Genomic DNA, 19,238 nt, shown 5'->3' with positions numbered 1-19,238 from the left:
GCGAGACATCTGAATCAGAATCTCAGCCAGGTGAACTTTGCGAAGTTTTAATTTTACTTATCCAAAGGTTAATAATCTTTATGGCTCATAAACATTCACATAGCACTTTTTGATTTTCTTATCACTTAATAACACTGTTGTCACGCTATTTTTCTATTGATATTTGTATTAGAACAATGTTATAATAGTTTCGGAGTGACGCAGTTCCGTAACTAGTGACATCATCATCACCATGCTAGATTTGAAGCATTTTCTTTACAAATTTGTGCAGAGACTGTTGATTTAGCCATTGTCGGTTAGACACCATCCAAACATTGGGTCTATTTGAACTAATGGATTGCAAAATTCTTTCCCGAATATTCTACGGCTTGTTTTGAATTGAAATACTGAAAAGCAAGAAGAACTTGAGCAACAGACAGACAGAGGAATGATCCAATGATACACAGTGCATGGACTATGGAAACTTCAACCAAATCCTAGACAGAAAACTAACAAACTTTACCAAAAAGGTCACGGAATGAATTTCTTCGAATAATTTCCAAAATTGCTTGAAAATAAGTGGAAGACGCCTCCGCTAAAGTTTGGCAATAACATTGCAAATTAAGAAAGCATCAATTCTTCATTAAGTCAACAAGTTGGTTAATAAGGCTTTGATTAAAGTTTAGGGTAGATAATCTTTTCCGGATTAGCAAGCAGCCGAAGTTATATAATTCTGTGTTCTATCCAAAGGACCATCACGCTAGTGGAACTGACCGAAAGATTATTCTGAAACCTTTACATTTTGCAGAACGTTTGACGAGAATATGAAGAAGTTTGAACTTGCCATGCAAACCGGTTTGGTACCTAAACCTAGTGATACAGGAAAGGATATCACCTTACGAAATGCGAGTGAACACAAGAGGCTGGAAGGACACTTGAAGCATTTGGACCATCAACTTCGTAGCAAACTTGTAAGCATGCAGGCAGAAATTATGGAGCTTAAGGCATCGCAGTATGGACTGGTGAAGAAGGAAAAGAAACGCTCTCTAAGATTGCTGGAAAGTCGAGATAGAGCTAATAGTGAAGGTCGACTACATCAGCGTAGAGGAAGACCCAGGACACTCACAACTGACCAGTTGCCCAACGGTCCTTCAGTCCACATGTCTACGACTAATATACCAGACCAAAAGGCGGACAGCCAAAATGAGCTCGTTTTACCTGAGATCAACATAAAACAAAGTAGTCTGGTTGGTAATACGACTAGGTCGTCCGCAAGCGACCGTAATTCTTTCCCGTCTGACTCTTCCAAGAAGAAAAAGAAGCATGGAGGTCTTTCACCGGTTGATAATGATCTGCTTAACATTCCTTCGCCGTCGTCCATTTACAGACCAAATTCGCTGCCAGATTTGAGTCGGTTAGGGTCTAACAGCCACGGCGTGGGAGGCGTTTCTCCACGGTCTGCGAGAAGAGTTAAATTCACTTTACCAGTGTCAAAACCAGGGCAAAGTGACAATGCCATGTCCACTGACAATTACAAAGAACCTGTGAAAGAAAATGCAGCTCCCTCTGAGCCACAAAATACACTTGCTGAACGGATAAATGACTTTATTAATCAAAAAGAAACAACAACAGAAAATCTTGAATCACCAGCAATAGAAGTAACAGAAGTCGGGGGAAATGACACACAAGATGCTAACACGAATGTCAATGAAAATGATGTATTTTATAATTCAATGCTTGCAAAGGCAAGCATGGAAAATGGTCTAGAAAGCGCGCCGGACCTAGCAAGCCTTGGTTTCATGGACTTCAATGATGTTATTGATAAAAGACTCAAACAGACTCAAGAAGAACTGCCAAGTGAAGACGAAATGAGAAAGGTACGATACCTAAGATGGCGACACGAAGTGCCACAACTTGATTTAGTAAAGACTGTCTTTGAAAAAGGTAAAGACTTAGACATCGATGGTCTAAATGCTCAAGACTTAAATGTTAATGATTCAGAGCCACGATTCAGAAGTGACAATGATAAAGATAATCAACTTAAATCAAGCGAATCATAATAAAATTTACGACTTTGCAGTAACTGAATATAAAACTGAGTGAAAAATCCTATAGCTATATCTAGACTATCTGCAGCTTTGATTTGCTCAATTATTTCCCATTGGAAAGATCATAATGATTCATCTAAATCTTCAGAACAATTATATGACCGACCGCGTCTTTTTGTTCTAAGTTAAAAATACAAAAGAACTTTTAAACAATTTTATAGTTAGTTCAGAGGGGAAATATATACTTAGGAGAAAATGTCCCTGACATATTATTATGTAACTTATGTGAAGATGAATTCTGTGCTGAAAAGATAAAGATAAAGATAAAAAAATACTCTTAACTACGGTGTTATTAATGGTTTCATAAAAACACAGTAGTATTGCTACACTTTATTTAGTAAGGACTAAATAAAGACAGCCGACATCAAATGTTTCCATAACTCTTGCGATTTGTGTACATAGCGACAATTTACCTACACTGCCCGCCAGACACTTTTGGAAACACTAGTATACGATTATGATATTCAGTTCCAAATGCGTTACAAAATATGGCACCATAAGTTGAAAACTACTGAAGTGTTGTGCTACGATTTATGTAATTACCTCATTAAGGTTTGAATTGCCTACAAACTGCAACAATAGAGCCGTACAAAGTACATTGAAATCAAAGCAATTAGCGTATTTATGAGTTATGTTGAAGTAAATAGTGATTAGCTTATTGTACTGTTTGATCTATTGATTGAAGTACTACTTCCAACACCTCCCTGACGATTTTTGACTAAGGAATGGACCATTAAAATCTAAGGGGGGGAGGGGGGAGCATAAATCCCCCAAAAATATCGAGTTTGCATTATACCACAAATTGATAATTTCTCGCGCTGATTGGCTATTTTTTTAGGCGAACGATTAGAGGACAGACACATACGCTGACGTCAACGAGCGCGAGCTGTTTTCATTGGTTGTTTTGATCACTAAAAAACGTCAACAAAAATTCGTATTAGTGAACGTTTTGTGGTAAAGGAACAAATCGAGGTCCCTTATCTATGGTCTGTATTCTTGTCGAACATGGAATGGCGTCACAGTATGGTAAACTTCTTTGAAGTGAGACCATTCGAAGCTGTCGTGGTTACACTTGAGTTGTATCCCATGCTGACGCCATTCCATGCTCGATAAGAGTACAGAACATAGAAAATGGACCTCGATTTGCTAACTTCACCTACGAAAACAATATTGCGCAACCTTTCGTTTCAGTAAAGAAATATCCAGCAATAACACAAAAAATGCTTGCAGGAGTTGTTACAAAAAATAAATATCGTGTAATATAAATTTCTGCAAACCCACCCCCCATCCCTAAGATTATAGCTTTGGTAAAACTCTTAACCAGCTCATACATAAATCTTTGAATCTCATTATTTCCTGCTTCAAATAATGGTTTAAAATCACTCAGAATTCGTAACAACAGGACATTTACATGTTGGCGTTATTTTACTACTACCACCAAAATGATTTGCGAATAATTTCCTTTGGGCATGTTGTCATTAAAAAAAAATTCTTTCCAAAACTTGTGGTCCAGCTCATCAACACTAACTTAGTATTTGGGGTGCCTGTGGAGAAAACAACTGGGCGATCGACTTTCCAGGCGTTCACTAGCTTTTTGCTCGCGCGCCTAGCACAACAAATCATCGCGCGCTTCGAATAATGACGTCATAAAACTTAATTAGAAAACTGCGCAACAATAATGCGTCTAAGAATTCTAAGTTGCCAAGAAATTTCTACTTAAAACCAAACTCAATGAGTAACCCTACTGTAGCACTCTAAACTTGCACCGTATGGATGGATTACCAGACGTTGTTCTTCTTAAGATTTTCTCCTTCTTGCCCATAGCCGACCTTGGCCGAGCATGCAGAGTGTGCTCACAATGGCAGAGAATAGCGTACGACCACACCTTATGGAAATCCGTCAATCTGCGACGATTTTCAAACAGCATGACAGAAGAGACGCTACAGAATCTAATAAGAACAAGATTTTCATCCCAGCTTGTTTCGCTCAACTTAGGAGGAAGTAAAGTCTCACACGAAGTTTTCATGGAACTCTCAAGAAAGTGTAAACACATTAAACACTTAGTTTTTGGAAGAGGATCCAAGCTCAAAAGTTCTTGCATGAAACGGCCAACAACGGTTGAGTTTCCTTCAGAGTTAGAACTCCTAGAACTTCGCCCCGTCAAGGGAGACTTCAGTTTTATACGGAGAATAAGTAGACACTTTTGTTCAATAAAATACCTTGGTATCGGAGTGATGACATCCAAGGGAAACATTCCTTATCTATTCACCAAGATGCAACAGCTTGTAATTCTCGACTGCACCAACTGCGACACATTCACAGACGATGTCCTATCAAAAGTAGCCCAGAACTGTCCTTTGCTCGAGTCCGTGTGCCTCAATGGATGCAAAAGTATTTACGGCTCAACTTTTTCGGAATTTCTCTCATGCTGTCCTCGCCTTAAGACGTTGCTCTTACGGTACACTCCGGTGCGCGATGAATGCTTTCAAGTCTATTCCTGGAACAATGTCCAGATAGAAGAAATTGACATATCTGCTTGTGCACAGCTAACGCAGATTGGTCTCATAAGTCTGGTCAGTAAGATGCAGAATATCAAGTACCTCAATTTGTCTTACTGTGGAGTCGGTCGTGCGGTTACTGATGCGGTTCTCCTCGAAATGGCATCTCGTCGCAGTTGCATGAAGCTCCAGATGTTAGACGTCCGTTGGAGTCTAACACTAACTCCAGATGCTTTATTTGCTTTGGCGCAGGCTGCACCGTCCTTAAAGTGCTTGGGTGTGTACCAGTCATCGAATATCACTCCCGCAGCGATGGCCGAAGTCTTGATAGCTTTGCCGCGCCTCGAGGTACTTGAATACGGAGCCTTCGGCAAAGCTGCTTTGTCAGATTCAATGTTTATCCCGAATCTTATCCAGTGCTGTAAATATCTCTCCTCGCTGTCACTGATCAACTTCGCTTCATTAGAAATCAATAGTGACACTATAGTCTTGAGCGCTTTAGCTGAAGGATGCCCATCTCTCAGAAGAATTAACTTATGCGAACCTGATCAGACTTTGCTTGCGCTGGTGCAACGAGCTCCAAGTCACACTAGAGCGAAAATCACCCAAAAGTGGCAATGTGTTCTACCACCTCCGATCCACACACTGGACACAGTTATCTCATCACTTCGTTATAACCACCCTTTATAATGATTCACTTATATTCGTCAAATTGTCTTTGAAGTTATAGTAATAAAATGCTGGTAAATTAATTTATTGTCTACACTTTTGTCTTGTTTCCCCCCCCCCCCCCCCCCCCCCCCCCCTACATATGGCTCATAATAAATGATGATGATCAGTGATTATGATAATGATGATGATGATGATATTAATAATAACGATGTAGACGATGATGATGATGGTGATGATATATTTAAATCTTATTAACTAATTGTGACTTTAGAATAAAAAACAAAAAACAAAAAAACAACAATTTTTCAGGTGAAAATAAAATGATACGCAAAACGAGCAATTTTCGGCTGTTAAACTGACTTTAAAATATTTTAGAAAATAAATGATGATGATCAGTGATTATGATAATGATGATGATGATGATACTAATAATAACGACGTAGACGATGATGATGATGGTGATGATATATTTAAATCTTATTAACTAATTGTGACTTTAGAATAAAAAACAAAAAACAAAAAAAAAAACAACAATTTTTCAGGTGAAAATAAAATGATACGCAAAACGAGCAATTTTCGGCCGTTAAACTGACTTTAAAATATTTTAGAAAGTAGCTCCGGCGAGCGTATTAGATAATGCCCTCTAGTACTCTGTGACTCGCAGTCAAGCGACTTTCATGGTCGTTCCGCAGACTTTCTTCCCTTTCACTCTCATTAATTCTTTCCCTTTCTTTTCGTTTCCTATAATTTTCAACTCGTGGATACGTGCAGTGTAGGAACGAGTTATTGTGAAGGTTTTGGATATGCATATGTGGCGTTAGTAGATTCACAGTGGTGTTAGCAGATTCTAAATTAGAGAAGAATTACGTAGAAAAATCATCGGAACGTATGTAAAAAAGTCATTCATGATAAAAAGGTCAAGCCGTCATTTACAAGGGCGGATGCAGGATTTTGTTCAGGGAGGGGTGCTGCACACAAAGTGGAACCAGGGAGGTGCGCACCCTTTGCACCCCTCACCCGGATCCGCCCCTGGTTTAGTAAGCATAACGCAGCGTTCTTGCCCGCGGAACGAAAGACGAGCATTGGGAACCCAATATCTCAAAAGTAGGATTCAGAGAAGGATATCCAATAGTTTGACATGCAGGAGTTTGATTTCCTCTTGTTTTTATTTTCCGTGCACCATTGACTGACGTTCACATTTGGGCTCCCTGTGTCCTCCAGCGGCTGTCCTTTCTCCGAGATGCGTACGCTTGTCATCGTCCGGCGGGAAGAAAGAAAATCCAAGATGGCGAGAGGTCGACCTAGCACTGGAAAAGGCCCAGGAAGAGGCGTAAAACACTCTAAAACATCTGCTTGGCAGTGGACTGAACACACCGAACCGAAGAAAATCACTAAAGAGAATTTAGAATCAGCTTATTGTATTCATACAGCGCCTTGTGTGAGGGGAACGTGCAGGTTTGTGAGAAGTTGTTTTTCCTTTTTTCTTTCAAATTTCAGTCTTGACATGACGATTTAAAAAAAAACCTGATCGATAAAGAAATGTTTAGCTTAACATTTAGGCATTTACTACGTTCTTCTTCAGTTTTGTATTTTTAATACTCTACGTTTGAATTAACTCTGCCCTGTCTTAGATCACTTTATAGACCCAACGACAATATTCGATAATATTCCGATGATCGATGTTTATATCAATGAAATGATTTGCCATTTGGGCCATCAATAATGACCGCTTCATGAGTTACAGGAATTCAGACCAATAACTTTGATAAGGTCAATGAAATATCAAAGTGGATTTTGTTGGTTATTGATTTTTATTGATTACTGATAACAATCGATATTTATCAACCGATGATTATCAATTCTATCGATAGTTTTTTAATGATAGATTTGCATTGATTGGCATCATCAGGACTTAGATCAGCTCAAAGGTTGTTGCAGGTCTCAATCTGTGAGTTAGCCATGCCCTGACTTAGATCAGCCCAGAGGTTGTTGCAGGTCTCAATCTGTGAGTTAGCCATGCCCTGACTTAGATCAGCTCAAAGGTCGTTGCAGGTCTCAATCTGTGAGTTAGCCATGCCCTGACTTAGATCAGCCCAGAGGTTGTTGCAGGGCTCTATCTGTGAGTTAGCTCCGACTTAGATCAGCCGAAGGGTTGTTCCAGGGGTTAATCTGTGATTTAGCTCTAACACTTATTTGTGCTCTTTGTAGGATAAATTGCAAATTCAATCCTAACTGTCTCAATGGACTTGGTGAAAAATTATGGTTGGGGGAAATCCAAGGTAAGACTTAAAAAGTACATTCAGCTCTCGTTACATTGGACACCCTCGTGACGCTCACTTGGTGTCCGTTATAGCCAGCATCCTCAATAGCAAGAATTATTTACGGCCATTTCTTGTATTTTTGTCAGGGATTTTTCTCTTTTCTGTAATAACAAGATGTCCTTGGCCTATAAGTGTGAAAGTTATTTTGGGAAATTTTTTCATTTTCAGATATAAAGCTGCTGTATTTTTTAAATCATTAAACATTATTCTGTCTGTCATCTTTTTACAGATAATTACTGGCATAACCTAGAGGACCCTGAGTTGGAGAAAAGAGCACAGGTAATGTGGAATTATAGTAAAAAGAGCAATTCTGATAGAGTGCAAGGGTGTAATTAAAAATACATAAATCTCTTAATTTAAATGTAATTGTCTAGTTGTTCTAGTGTTTTCACATTCAATATTATATGCACACAACACTCTACTCACAGCGCATAAAACTTTTTGGCCTAAAATCGCACTAGATGATGCCTGTTGGTGGTGGTAATGTTCTAATTAGACATTCTAGTGTGCAGTGCAGATGGTACAGTGCAGATCAATATTTTTTTGTTTGGTGGGATGATAAAAAAGTTATTTATAATCTAAGAATGTTATTACATTATGTTTTTCTTGGAACTAGCTTTCAAAAACCAGTTTTACTACAGTAGAAAATTTAACCTAGAGTATGGATTAAGTAATGTTAGAAGTCCAAAATGTGTACACTTCAAGCCTTTCTCCTGAAATATTTGTACTCAACATTATTGTAGTTGAATAATAAGCTTGAATATTACATGAATAAAAGCCCACTGACATCCTTTTTTATTTTGTGTTGTAAAAAAATAAATAACAAGGAATTACATACTGTAGATCTAGATTGGTAAATTTTTTCTTGAGATATTTTCTTCCTGACCTCTTTGCTTGTTCTATTGTAGGATGCTTTTGTAGGATTAAAAAACCTTGGTGCTACTTGTTATGTCAATACTTTCCTTCAGGTAAGGAAATAAATTGCTAATACTCTGTTGACACACTAATGGGACTACTTGGAAAGTCAACCAATCTTGGCATAAAGTGGAAACAAACAAATCAAACTTAAAACTTAGATGTTATCAGCAACCGTGGGAATGAGAGATTGTGATTGGCTGAGGTCGATATATTCTCTCCTGATTGGCTATAGTTTTTAATCTCAATTCTCGTTAAAGTGGTCCTGGTTAGTATGTCCGCACTGTAATAAGCAATTTTCAATTTATTAAAATAGAAAAAGACTGAACTGTTAGGAAAAGCATGACCCATAGCTTCGTGTTCTGCCAATCCCAAATGCTGTGTCCTGTTCTCACACACAGCACAGCAAGCATTTTTTTCTATTTCTTTCGTATTGACATAATTTGCAACTTTTAAAATGCCTTTTTTATTTAGGTATGATAAAATTCTCATTAGGTCGGGCCGTATGGGAAAATATTTGGCTCTCGGTCATTTGTACAGCACCACCTCGAGCGAAATATTTTCCCATCGGCCCTCCCACTTATTCAATAAGTACTTATTATTTGATAAATTACTTTGCTGTTATCTCTCATTAAGCGTGCACTCCCAACCAATCAGAACATGAGATTTATAACAGTTGTTATAAACTACCTTAATCAATCGGCAGCCACTCGTATGTGAAATTATCAACATTTTTGTATCTATCGCCTGTAACATAGAATGCATATAATTTATTGTTATTAAACATACATTTAATGCATTATTTTCTACATATCTCTCCATACATGTAGCTGTGGTTCCACAATACAAGACTCAGGTGGGCTTTATACCACTGGACTAATCTTGACGCTGATGTTAATAAGGATGACAAAGAAAATGGTGGTAAGCAAGAAAATTTATAAAGTTATAAAATATTTTAAGTTTTGGCTGTTGTATCACAGTGTTTGGCAATCATGACAGAGCCTGGCTCCAGCTGTAAAAGTGAAAGCCCAATGATTAAATGAAAATCTAGAAGTTGATTTTTCAGGATCTACGAAATCCAGAGAATAAACCTGGCTTGAAGCACATGAGAGAGATAACAAACAACTCTACTTGCATACAGTACAACACCAATGCAAGCCCTTGATTCAAACCATGGCTGCATTGGTGAGAAGTGGCCTGTTAATGCCGCACAACACCCATGCTTTGAGTCTTCCCACCAAAAATGTGCTGTGAATCTGCAAAAATCCCACTGACAACCAGACATCACCTCTTTGACAACCTCCAGATACAACATAGTTAACCTACATGTACAGTGTACCAACATCCTATCATTAACCTACCAACAACCTAACACCCTGCCTATATAACATAAATCACCCGTACCAATATCATACCAAATTAATGTGAAGCATGGGTAGCTTGGGAAGTGGGGGTGGCGTGGAGGTGAGAGTGCTTGCCTCTCGCCAAGGCGACCCGGATTGGAGTCCTGCTGGGCTCGGTCTCATGTGAGTAGATGGTATAGTTATTTGTTGGCTCTCTCCTGTGCCACAAGGGTTTTTTCTCCAGTTCCTCCGATTTTTCCTCCCTCCATAAAAATCAACTTATAAATTCTAATTCGATCTATCTGTAACCTCATAAAGTGGGTGGTAAAATCTGTTAAGGCCAGTTTAGACGGTACAATTTTCGCCTACAACTATCGTATAAAACACGCTTGCATCATGACACCTACGATTGTCGTAGCTTTTTAAGATATGTCTTAAAATCCTACAATTTTTTTGTGTTGCATTCGTCTGTCGTAGGCGAGTTGTAGGCTTGATTTACAAGCTACAACTCGAGTTGTAGGATGGAGGGAGCGTGTTGTATACGATAGTTGTAGGCGAAAATTGTACCGTCTAAACTGGCCTTTAGGCTTTCTGTCCACCATGGTGTGGTAAATCCAGTATTTTTTTCTTTTTTTTTATATTAGATTTTTACTAATTCACCCTTTGACACATTCTCTACCAGTTATTATACTATTAAAACTATAATTTGAAATATCCCTAACCTTATTTCTAAAGGTGCCAATAACTCTGAAAATAAAGAAACCATGCAGACAGATGATAAAACTCCAGCCGATGAAGAGTCACCATCAACGAAGAAGAATGAACCTCTAGAAGAAGACAAGGCTGTTGGTAATGCGCCAGCAAAGAAAATGCCACCGTTGCTACCATCAAGTTGTATAAGCACAGAAGACTCAGACAGTTTTATTAATATATGTGCACACCTTCAGCTCATCTTTGCACAGTTACAGTACAGTTCTAGAAGGTACATTTGGGCTATAGTTCCCTTACATGTGACGCAAAGGCTCAGTTTGGATGCTGAATTATTTTATTGAAAGGCATGGCTGTTACTTAGAATAACAGGAGATTTATTCTTCGTAGTGCACAGCAATAAAGCTATCCCCCCTCTCCCTATCCACCCTCTCCCTATCCACCCTTAGCTCTCTCTCCACACTATGAAGCAAGATCATTATAAGATATTCTTCTTCTTTATTATCATATTATCATACTAAATCACTTATTCCTCGGCAGGTATATAGATCCTACATCATTAATACACAGTTTAGGCCTGGACACAGCACAACAGCAGGTAAGGATGCAAAAATCACACAATAATATTGTAATTTTATTATAGGAATTTTATTTTATTTATTATCATCAACTTTCTCAGTGATGTTTTATACAGGATGTTTTACTGCCCCAGAAAAGTTTTGTATGTTTAATAATAATGCCTCCTTTGATCTCACACTCATTAGCATATTGGGAGTATAAACCTTGATATCTTCAAGTTGCACCACTCGAATCATGTAAAAGAATATTTCACCATTCAACTATTCACCTCATGTAGAATCAATACTGAAAATGTAGAGTTAGGCTTTATAGGCACTTTAATATTTATTCTACTTTTAGTTATACAATATGTACACGTATAAATAAATCACTTTTATTTAAGTGTCTAGTTGTTCTAGGGCTTTCGCACTAATTGGGGACACTTTTGGCTCACACGCACTGCCACTAAATTCAATATTCTATGCACACAATGCTCAGCTCACATGTTGATTTTTATGGAGGGAGGAAATAGGAAAACTTGGAGAAAACCCTCATAGCATAGGAGAGAACAACACTTCAAAGAAATGTGGCGACCGCATGGCTCGAAACAGCGATCCGACCCGTTAGACTTTCAGTGGTGAAAGACAACACATTAGCTGTGCACGCCACCCATGCTAGTCATGCTACTATGTATATATTATTTTGTTAATTACAGGATGCTCAAGAATTTAGTAAGCTCTTCATGTCTTTGCTTGAATCAACATTATCTGAACAGGTACATGTATGTAGATGTACATGGCTTGATGGGATTTCTGTGGGTAAACATATAAACTTATAAACTCAAACTTGTTACTTATTTTACAACCACCACTTCCAGTACAGGCGGGCTCTTCCTTGAGGTTCCCTGCACATGTACTACCACTACATTCTATATTTACAACATACGACACTCAATTCACATGTTGAGTTTTACAGAGGGAGGAAACCGGAGAAACTGGAGAAATCCCTTGTGGCAAGGGAAAGAACGACACATCAAACAAACTCAACTATAGCGGTTAGAGGCAAGCAGCAAACCACTAACGCCACCCATGCCTGTCCTGTAGACCAATGAAATGCCATGAAGATGTACTTTACCTAATTATTTTGTTATTTTCTATTTTTTCAAAGCCAAATCCTGAAGTCAGGGAAGTGATTCAGAATCAGTTTGGTGGAACATATTTTTATGTCACAAAGTGAGTATGATGTTCTTCTTTGATTGTATATTGTGAATAGTATGGGAAGTTTGGTTAGGTTTATTGTTTGTAAATCAGCATGGTAGATCCCATCACCACCGTACAATGACAGGCAACACTGTCTGCCAACCAGAGGGTATTCTATTGCTTGGTATCAATCAGCTGAATGTATCTCATGAATCTCATTACCAACCTACGATAAGCAAACACTGCTCGTCATGTTCTATCAACCAGAGAGTATTCTATTGCTTGGTATCAATTAGCTAAATGAATATCATGAATCTCATTACCAGCCTACAATGACAGGCAAACACTGCCCGTCATGTGCTATCAACCAGAGAGTATTCTTTTGCTTGGTATCAATCAACTAAATGAATCTCATGAATCTCATTACCAGCCTACAATGACAGGCAAACACTGCCCGTCATGTGCTATCAACCAGAGAGTATTCTATTGCTTGGTATCATTCAGCTGAATGAATCTCATGAATCTCATTACCAGCCTACAATGACAGGCAAACACTGCCCGTCATGTGCTATCAACCAGAGAGTATTCTATTGCTTGGTATCATTCAGCTGAATGAATCTCATTACCAGCCTACAATGACAGGCAAACACTGCCCGTCATGTGCTATCAACCAGAGAGTATCTATTGCTTGGTATCATTCAGCTGAATGAATCTCATGAATCTCATTACCAGCCTACAATGACAGGCAAACACTGCCAGTCATGTGTTATCAACCAGAGAGTATTCTATTGCTTGGTATCAATTAGCTAAATGAATCTCATGAATCTCATTACCAGCCTACAATGACAGGCAAACACTGCCCGTCATGTGCTATCAACCAGAGAGTCTCTATTGCTTGGTATCAATTAGCTAAATGAATCTCATGAATCTCATTACCATCCTTCAGTGAAAGATGAACTCTGTCCTCTCTCCAAACATTCCTGTACATTTCTACTAAAAATTTCCCATTCATCTGGCTTAAATTCCGCATGACAGGAGGTCTCTTTAGCCTGGGTGTAATGTTTATTTATTTCAGACCATATGTCATTCCCTTGAGTATCATTTCTTTGTTTGGATGCCAATGATACAAAGAATCCTATTCTCAAATTAATGACATGTGGTCTAAAATGGAAAAACAAACTATAGAGGCCTATTGCCGTCTACTGACAGAAGTCCATAATTGTTTCAGGTGTGACAAGTGCGGTCATAAATCCAAACGGCTATCAGAGTTTTATGAGCTTGATCTTAATATCCAAGGGCATACCTCTCTCAACCAGTGTATCAAAGAATTTCTTAAGGTAATATGTAATCTAAAGTGCAGAACTTAAATCGACAAGATCATTTTTCTAAATCTTCAGTAGTTGCCATCCATCCATCCATCCATTTACTCATCCCATTGACACGTCCATCCATCCACCCATCCATCCATCCATCCATTTACTCATCCCATTGACACGTCCATACATCCATTCACCCATGGCCATGTATTAACCCATCACAAACATCCAATCCATCTCATCCCATCAATCTCATCTCATCCCATCTGTCCATCTATCCATCCCATTGACACGTCCATTCATCCATCCACCCCTGGCTATCCATTAACCCATCACAAACATCCAATCCATCCCACCCACCCATCCATCCATCCATCTCATCCCATCCACCCATCCATCCATCTCATGTCATCCATTCAATCATCATCCAATCCATATACCATCTCATCCCATCCATCCAACCATCTACTCATTCATCCACCCATTAGCTAATAACATCCATCCAACCATTCGCCCCAACCCACTTATCCCATCCTATTCCATCCATTCATTTGTATCAGGTAATCCACCCATCCATCCATCCATCCATCCATCCCTCCCTCCCTCCCTCCCTCCCTCCGTCCGTCCGTCCGTCCGTCCGTCCATCCATCCCATTGACACATTCATTCATTCATATTTGTTTTCCCATTCATTCTCATTCATTCATCTCTTTTCTCAAAGGAGGAAGAGCTAACAGGTGATAACCAGTATTATTGCATGGAATGTAACAGTAAGCAGAATGCCAAGCGATACATAGAGATACGATCCTTACCCCCTGTGCTGAACCTTCAGCTACTAAGATTTGTCTTTGACAGGTAAGAGAGAAAGCTTCAAATAAGATTTATCTTCAATTATTAATTATTAATGTTTTTAAAGTGGTAGTACACTTTCCTGGTATTTAAAGGTAGAGCTACACTAGGGAATGATCTTGTAATATTTTGCTGTGCTATAAAAAGAGTCCCCCCTCCCCCCCCCCCCCCCCCACCCCCACCCCCACCCTGATCATCTCACAGCCCCTCACATATTAAAAGTTATTATTGCATTTCCTTGTGTTTATGTCACTCTGACTACCCTGCTTCCTCACATTCATTCACATTGACTATACTGTACCAAAAAAATTTGAGCAACTATCTAACATAAAGTAAAATCCCAGATATTTAGTCCCCCATGGTTATAACCCCCCTCCCCTGCTGGTTATAAGTCCACAAGTCTGCTAAGGTGAATATCCCTCCCGACCCCCCCCCCCCCCCCCCCCCCAAAAAGACCTCCTGGTAGTATAGTACAGTATGTGACACAGCTTATAACTGGGATTAATGACTTCAAGTGTATCTTACTTATAAGAGGAATTTGATATTAAACATATTGGATTAATGGTCTCGATTGTCATGCCCATATCACAGAAAGACTGGCTATAAGAAGAAGTTACACAGCCATGTTCAGTTCCCAGATGTTTTGAACATGAATGAAATCCTGAAAGATGATATAAATGATGGTATGTATACTATGGATCAGTGGCATAGCCATAGTACCAGAGTTGGAGGAGTGAGCACATGTGTTTTGGTGTGAAAATTCTTGCCGAATCCACAGGTAGCCAACAAAAATAAAAAAATAGAAAAAAGGAATATTTACATTTTTTAGTCAGCCTCCCCCCTTCCCCTCCTCGCTTTGCCACTGCTATAAATGACCAAGTGCTGTAACCCCAAAAACTTTTTTTTATTGGAGATATATTGATACTGTGAGAGTATCACCTGCGGCCCTTGTAATATACGTATGATAGAATTGGAATTTAGGAGTTGATTTTTGTGAAGGGAGGAAAACTAGAGAACCTGGAGAAAAACCCTCAAAGCACAGGAGAAAACCAAATAGAAACTCTACTCACATACAATACCAAGCCCTCCAGCACTCGAACCTGGGTTACATTGATGAGAGGCGAGAGCTCTCACTGCTACACCACCTGCGATTTCTAGTTATAAAGTTATAAAGTACACGTATGAACTAGTGGATTGCAGAACACAATGGAAGTGTTAGGATATTGAAGCATGACCCATAACAGAGCAAGAGGGATGCAAATCTCAATATCATGATTATCATAATGCTGTTTACAAAAGATGATGATGATGTTGATGATGAAATTAAATATAATGATTATGATTGATGTTTTAAGAGAAAAATGCACCTGTGTATGAGCTGACGGCAGTACTGATGCATCATGGTACAAGTGCCTACTCTGGACATTATGTGGCTCACATCAAGGACAAAGAGGTAACCCATCTAGCATATTGAAATAGCAGGCACGATGTTTAATGACTTATGATTTAGCACCCTTTGTATTTTTATAATCAAAGGAACTTCAAATCATGAGAGGTGGTTAATTTGTTTTTGTCGCATGAAGTGTAGGCACTGAGGGTTATCACTGCCAGAGTTTCATTATGTTCTTACAGTGATTCTTTTAGGTCCATCCGATATTGGTTAGTAATCATGCAGAGTGGAGAGGTGGGGCTACCATTAAAAGTGGTCTTCCCAGCCACATGAAGATTTTACCATTTTTTTGTAGATTTGATTACGAAGGCAGAACTTTCTCCTCAGTTACTTGTATTTCAAGACCATTAGTGTTGGTCAGGCAGTGTCTCAAACCATGACTTTTACATGTAAGCAGTAAATTTAAAATCTTGATTTATGTAGACTAACACCTGGTACAAGTTTAATGATGAAGATATAGAAAAAATGCAGAATAAACTGAAGCTGTCTGGTGAAGACGAAACATCCAATGGTGAGTCTTTGATGTCCTTATCACTGTGAAACATCTTGCCAAACATCTTTCAGTAGACCCAGAGGATTCAGTAATTTTTGAGGAGGCTCTATTACTATTTGCTATGGATTAGTGGGCAATTCTTATGACCTTGAAGTAAAACACTACGTACTTAGTGACTGAGTGGGAGGGCCGTACGGGAAAATATTTGGCTCAAGGTGATTCCGTACCAACCAAGCGCAGCGAGCCAAATATTTTCCCGTACTGCCCGACCTAGCTCAGTCAATAAGCATTTTATCATATGACCCTAAATAATAGAGATATTTTAAAAGTTGCAAATTATGTCAATATGATTGCAGGATTCTAGCAGGGCCGTACGGATCCGTACGGCTCTGCTCACGCCGGAGGTTTTTCTAAGAGTGCGCTCCCAGGCAGATACGGGTCATATGATAATCCTTGTTACAGTTCCGTTAAGTGACCAGGAACAAAAGTTTCAAGTCAATGTTTGAGTTGCCGCACATTGCGAAACTATAGTTTGTCATGCACTGCAACTCATCGACTTGGAACTCGACTTGGAACTAGTATTTGTTGGCTCTGAACGGAACAGCGAAAAGGAGTATTACACACACTGTCACTTAGAAGATGTTAGATGCAGGCTGTATGCAATTCCTTCATTCTCACCAAAATATGTTAAACATTGGCCATTAATATTTTTGTTTTTATTTTTTAGAGCCTGGCGAGAAACCTGCTAAAAGGCCAAAGTGCTCCAAGGGATATCACACGTCAAGGAATGCTTACATGTTGGTCTATACAAGGAAAACTGATGGTATGTGGAGGATGAGTGGGGGTATTAGGGCATGTGTGGTGCTAAAATCCACAGTCTGTCTGTTACTGCTGTTGTCATAGGTTAATGTACTACTGCGATAATATGGCAGCCATGTTGCCAATGGGCAAAACAAAACAAAAATGACCAAAATGTATAGAGTGTGTGCGTTTGCCTTTCTTTTATGGGTAAAACTGAGCGAAATTCCATCTTAATTCATCTTTCATTGTATTTTCTTGTGGTGAGTTGTTAATATCGATCAATGTGATTAATTTAACAAACCTTTATTTGTCCCCTGGCCACCCCATAATGCCTTGCAACAAAAGATGACTACAGTATAATGGAATAGGCCATTGGACTTGAGAATTAACAAAATGAATGCATAAGCAGAGTTGGTGGGTGTCAAGGGTAGGGTAGCTGTAGGATTTGCCTTTTACTCCTGTCCTGTAGTGAGTATTTTACAAATTCAAAAAAGGTCTGTTTCAAAATAAAAATCTTCAAAGACTTTGTTTTGCTTGTGTAGAAGACATGCCAAAACCAGTGGTTGAGGTGCCTGAGCATTTACAAGAATTGGTTGCCAAAGACAACAGCAAATTTGAAGAATGGATTACAGAAATGAATAGGATGAAAGTAAGCATGACATTTGTTATGATTTAAAGTTGTCATGGCACAATTTTGGCTTTGTGAAACTTTCGTCGTGAGAAAGTTTCACGAAAAGTAGAACTGTCGGGAACAAGTTTCAGAACGAAATTGCACCATGTAACACCCTCCTAAAACTTGTCTCGCAACACCATTGCAAGCAAGTTTCAGCTAAAATTTTCAACGCATAACAGGGCCTTAACTGAAAATGTTTGCACGTGCGAGTTGGAAAGTAATGAGAATGGAAAGCAATATAAATAGGAATGTAAAAGAATTGAAATCGAAATGGATAGGAATGGCAATGGTAATAGTAATGGCAAACTATAAGGAGCTTGATATTGGAGAAGTTATGTGGTGCTAGTCTTTTTTTATGCTCTTGTTACATAGGATGACATGGTTTCCAAAGGCAAAAACCTTCAGGCAGAGGTCCAGTCAGTCCTTCAGATGTTACCTGCTGTGGGAGGTTAGTATAGGAAATTGCAATCTCAAATACAATTTGAAATTTATAGGTACGAGTGATGTTTTTAAAAATTTTCAAAATTGGACAACCCTTTTAGACAAGTCTAATTTGACAACTCCTCAACAAAACCTCACAAGTATCTATAAATTCCGAATTGTATAAGAAGTTAGTGCGATTTTTTGTTTATAATACACTCAACAAAATTGAGCAACTTAATTGGGACTCTATAGAGTACAATTTGGGATTAAATTGTACTCCTCTTGTTCAATCAGAAATAATATATATCCTATAATTGGTAATAGGCCAAACAAAAAATAAGTGTGTTTCTGTTGCATGAAAAAAATGATTGGGGTCGGTAGGTCAGATTTTTTTTACTGATACAACAGTGGAAATGAGCTTACTGGGGACCCTGTGGTGCATTTGGGAATGAAAAAATATTAGGGTCAGCAAAAATCAGCAAGAAAATTATATGTTTCGCCATATTATTTAAGCCTTGCATGTGAACTGATAGTAAATAATTGACAGTAATGTTTATTGACTGCGTGGTTTTTGTTTTTAGATAATTATGAGTGGATTTCAAGTGAATGGTTAAGAATATGGTTAAATGACAGAATAGAAGTCAAGCCTCCTATTGATCATTCCTCTCTTCTTTGTAGCCATGGAAAGTAAGGAGGACAAACAACTTTGTTGTTGTATGAATTCTTTTATTTCAGTTTTTAGTATAGTGTAATAAACAAGCAGGAGTGTTTATTGGGAATAAAACACGAGGCAAAGGCGGGTGTTTTTAGACCCGATAAAGCATGATCTGCGAGTTTAGAAGAGCTACTTAAAAAACTCATGATGTATGGTCTCATCCATAAATCCATTTACTCATTTGCAAGCCATCCATCCATCCATCCATCCATCCATCC

The 19,238-nt window shown here is 38.6% G+C and overlaps 3 protein-coding genes across 3 annotated transcripts in view; all 3 read left to right on the top strand.

Moving 5' to 3' along the window:
- Positions 1-254: 254 nt before the first annotated feature.
- LOC116293532 (uncharacterized) lies at positions 255-2,717 on the top strand. Its single transcript, XM_031700973.2, has one exon. The coding sequence runs from the start codon at positions 804-806 to the stop codon at positions 2,037-2,039; it is 1,236 nt and encodes a 411-aa protein (XP_031556833.1). The 5' UTR covers positions 255-803; the 3' UTR covers positions 2,040-2,717.
- Positions 2,718-3,856: 1,139 nt separating this feature from the next.
- On the top strand, positions 3,857-5,275 carry LOC116293535 (S-phase kinase-associated protein 2-like). Its single transcript, XM_031700976.1, has one exon. The coding sequence runs from the start codon at positions 3,857-3,859 to the stop codon at positions 5,273-5,275; it is 1,419 nt and encodes a 472-aa protein (XP_031556836.1).
- Positions 5,276-6,529: 1,254 nt separating this feature from the next.
- LOC116293548 (ubiquitin carboxyl-terminal hydrolase 48) overlaps positions 6,530-19,238 on the top strand; it is a 28,596-nt gene continuing 15,887 nt past the window's right edge. Inside the window, exons 1-18 of the mRNA XM_089029836.1 lie at positions 6,530-6,712; positions 7,466-7,536; positions 7,808-7,857; positions 8,487-8,546; positions 9,324-9,414; positions 10,572-10,818; positions 11,085-11,142; positions 11,818-11,877; positions 12,270-12,334; positions 13,530-13,638; positions 14,338-14,471; positions 15,057-15,148; positions 15,821-15,918; positions 16,339-16,426; positions 17,136-17,231; positions 17,752-17,858; positions 18,255-18,330; positions 18,887-18,992. Of these exons, the coding sequence (XP_088885962.1) occupies positions 6,543-6,712; positions 7,466-7,536; positions 7,808-7,857; positions 8,487-8,546; positions 9,324-9,414; positions 10,572-10,818; positions 11,085-11,142; positions 11,818-11,877; positions 12,270-12,334; positions 13,530-13,638; positions 14,338-14,471; positions 15,057-15,148; positions 15,821-15,918; positions 16,339-16,426; positions 17,136-17,231; positions 17,752-17,858; positions 18,255-18,330; positions 18,887-18,992 (1,778 nt within the window). The 5' untranslated portion in view covers positions 6,530-6,542. The remainder of the gene's footprint in view (positions 6,713-7,465; positions 7,537-7,807; positions 7,858-8,486; positions 8,547-9,323; positions 9,415-10,571; positions 10,819-11,084; positions 11,143-11,817; positions 11,878-12,269; positions 12,335-13,529; positions 13,639-14,337; positions 14,472-15,056; positions 15,149-15,820; positions 15,919-16,338; positions 16,427-17,135; positions 17,232-17,751; positions 17,859-18,254; positions 18,331-18,886; positions 18,993-19,238) is intronic.

The sequence above is a fragment of the Actinia tenebrosa genome, unplaced genomic scaffold (genome assembly GCF_029948245.1).
Source record: "Actinia tenebrosa isolate PJP-AT-01 unplaced genomic scaffold, QUT_ActTen_1.0 PGA_scaffold14__42_contigs__length_11649687, whole genome shotgun sequence".
Classification (NCBI taxonomy): Eukaryota; Metazoa; Cnidaria; class Anthozoa; order Actiniaria; family Actiniidae; genus Actinia; species Actinia tenebrosa.
This window is presented reverse-complemented; position numbering and strand designations above follow the sequence as displayed.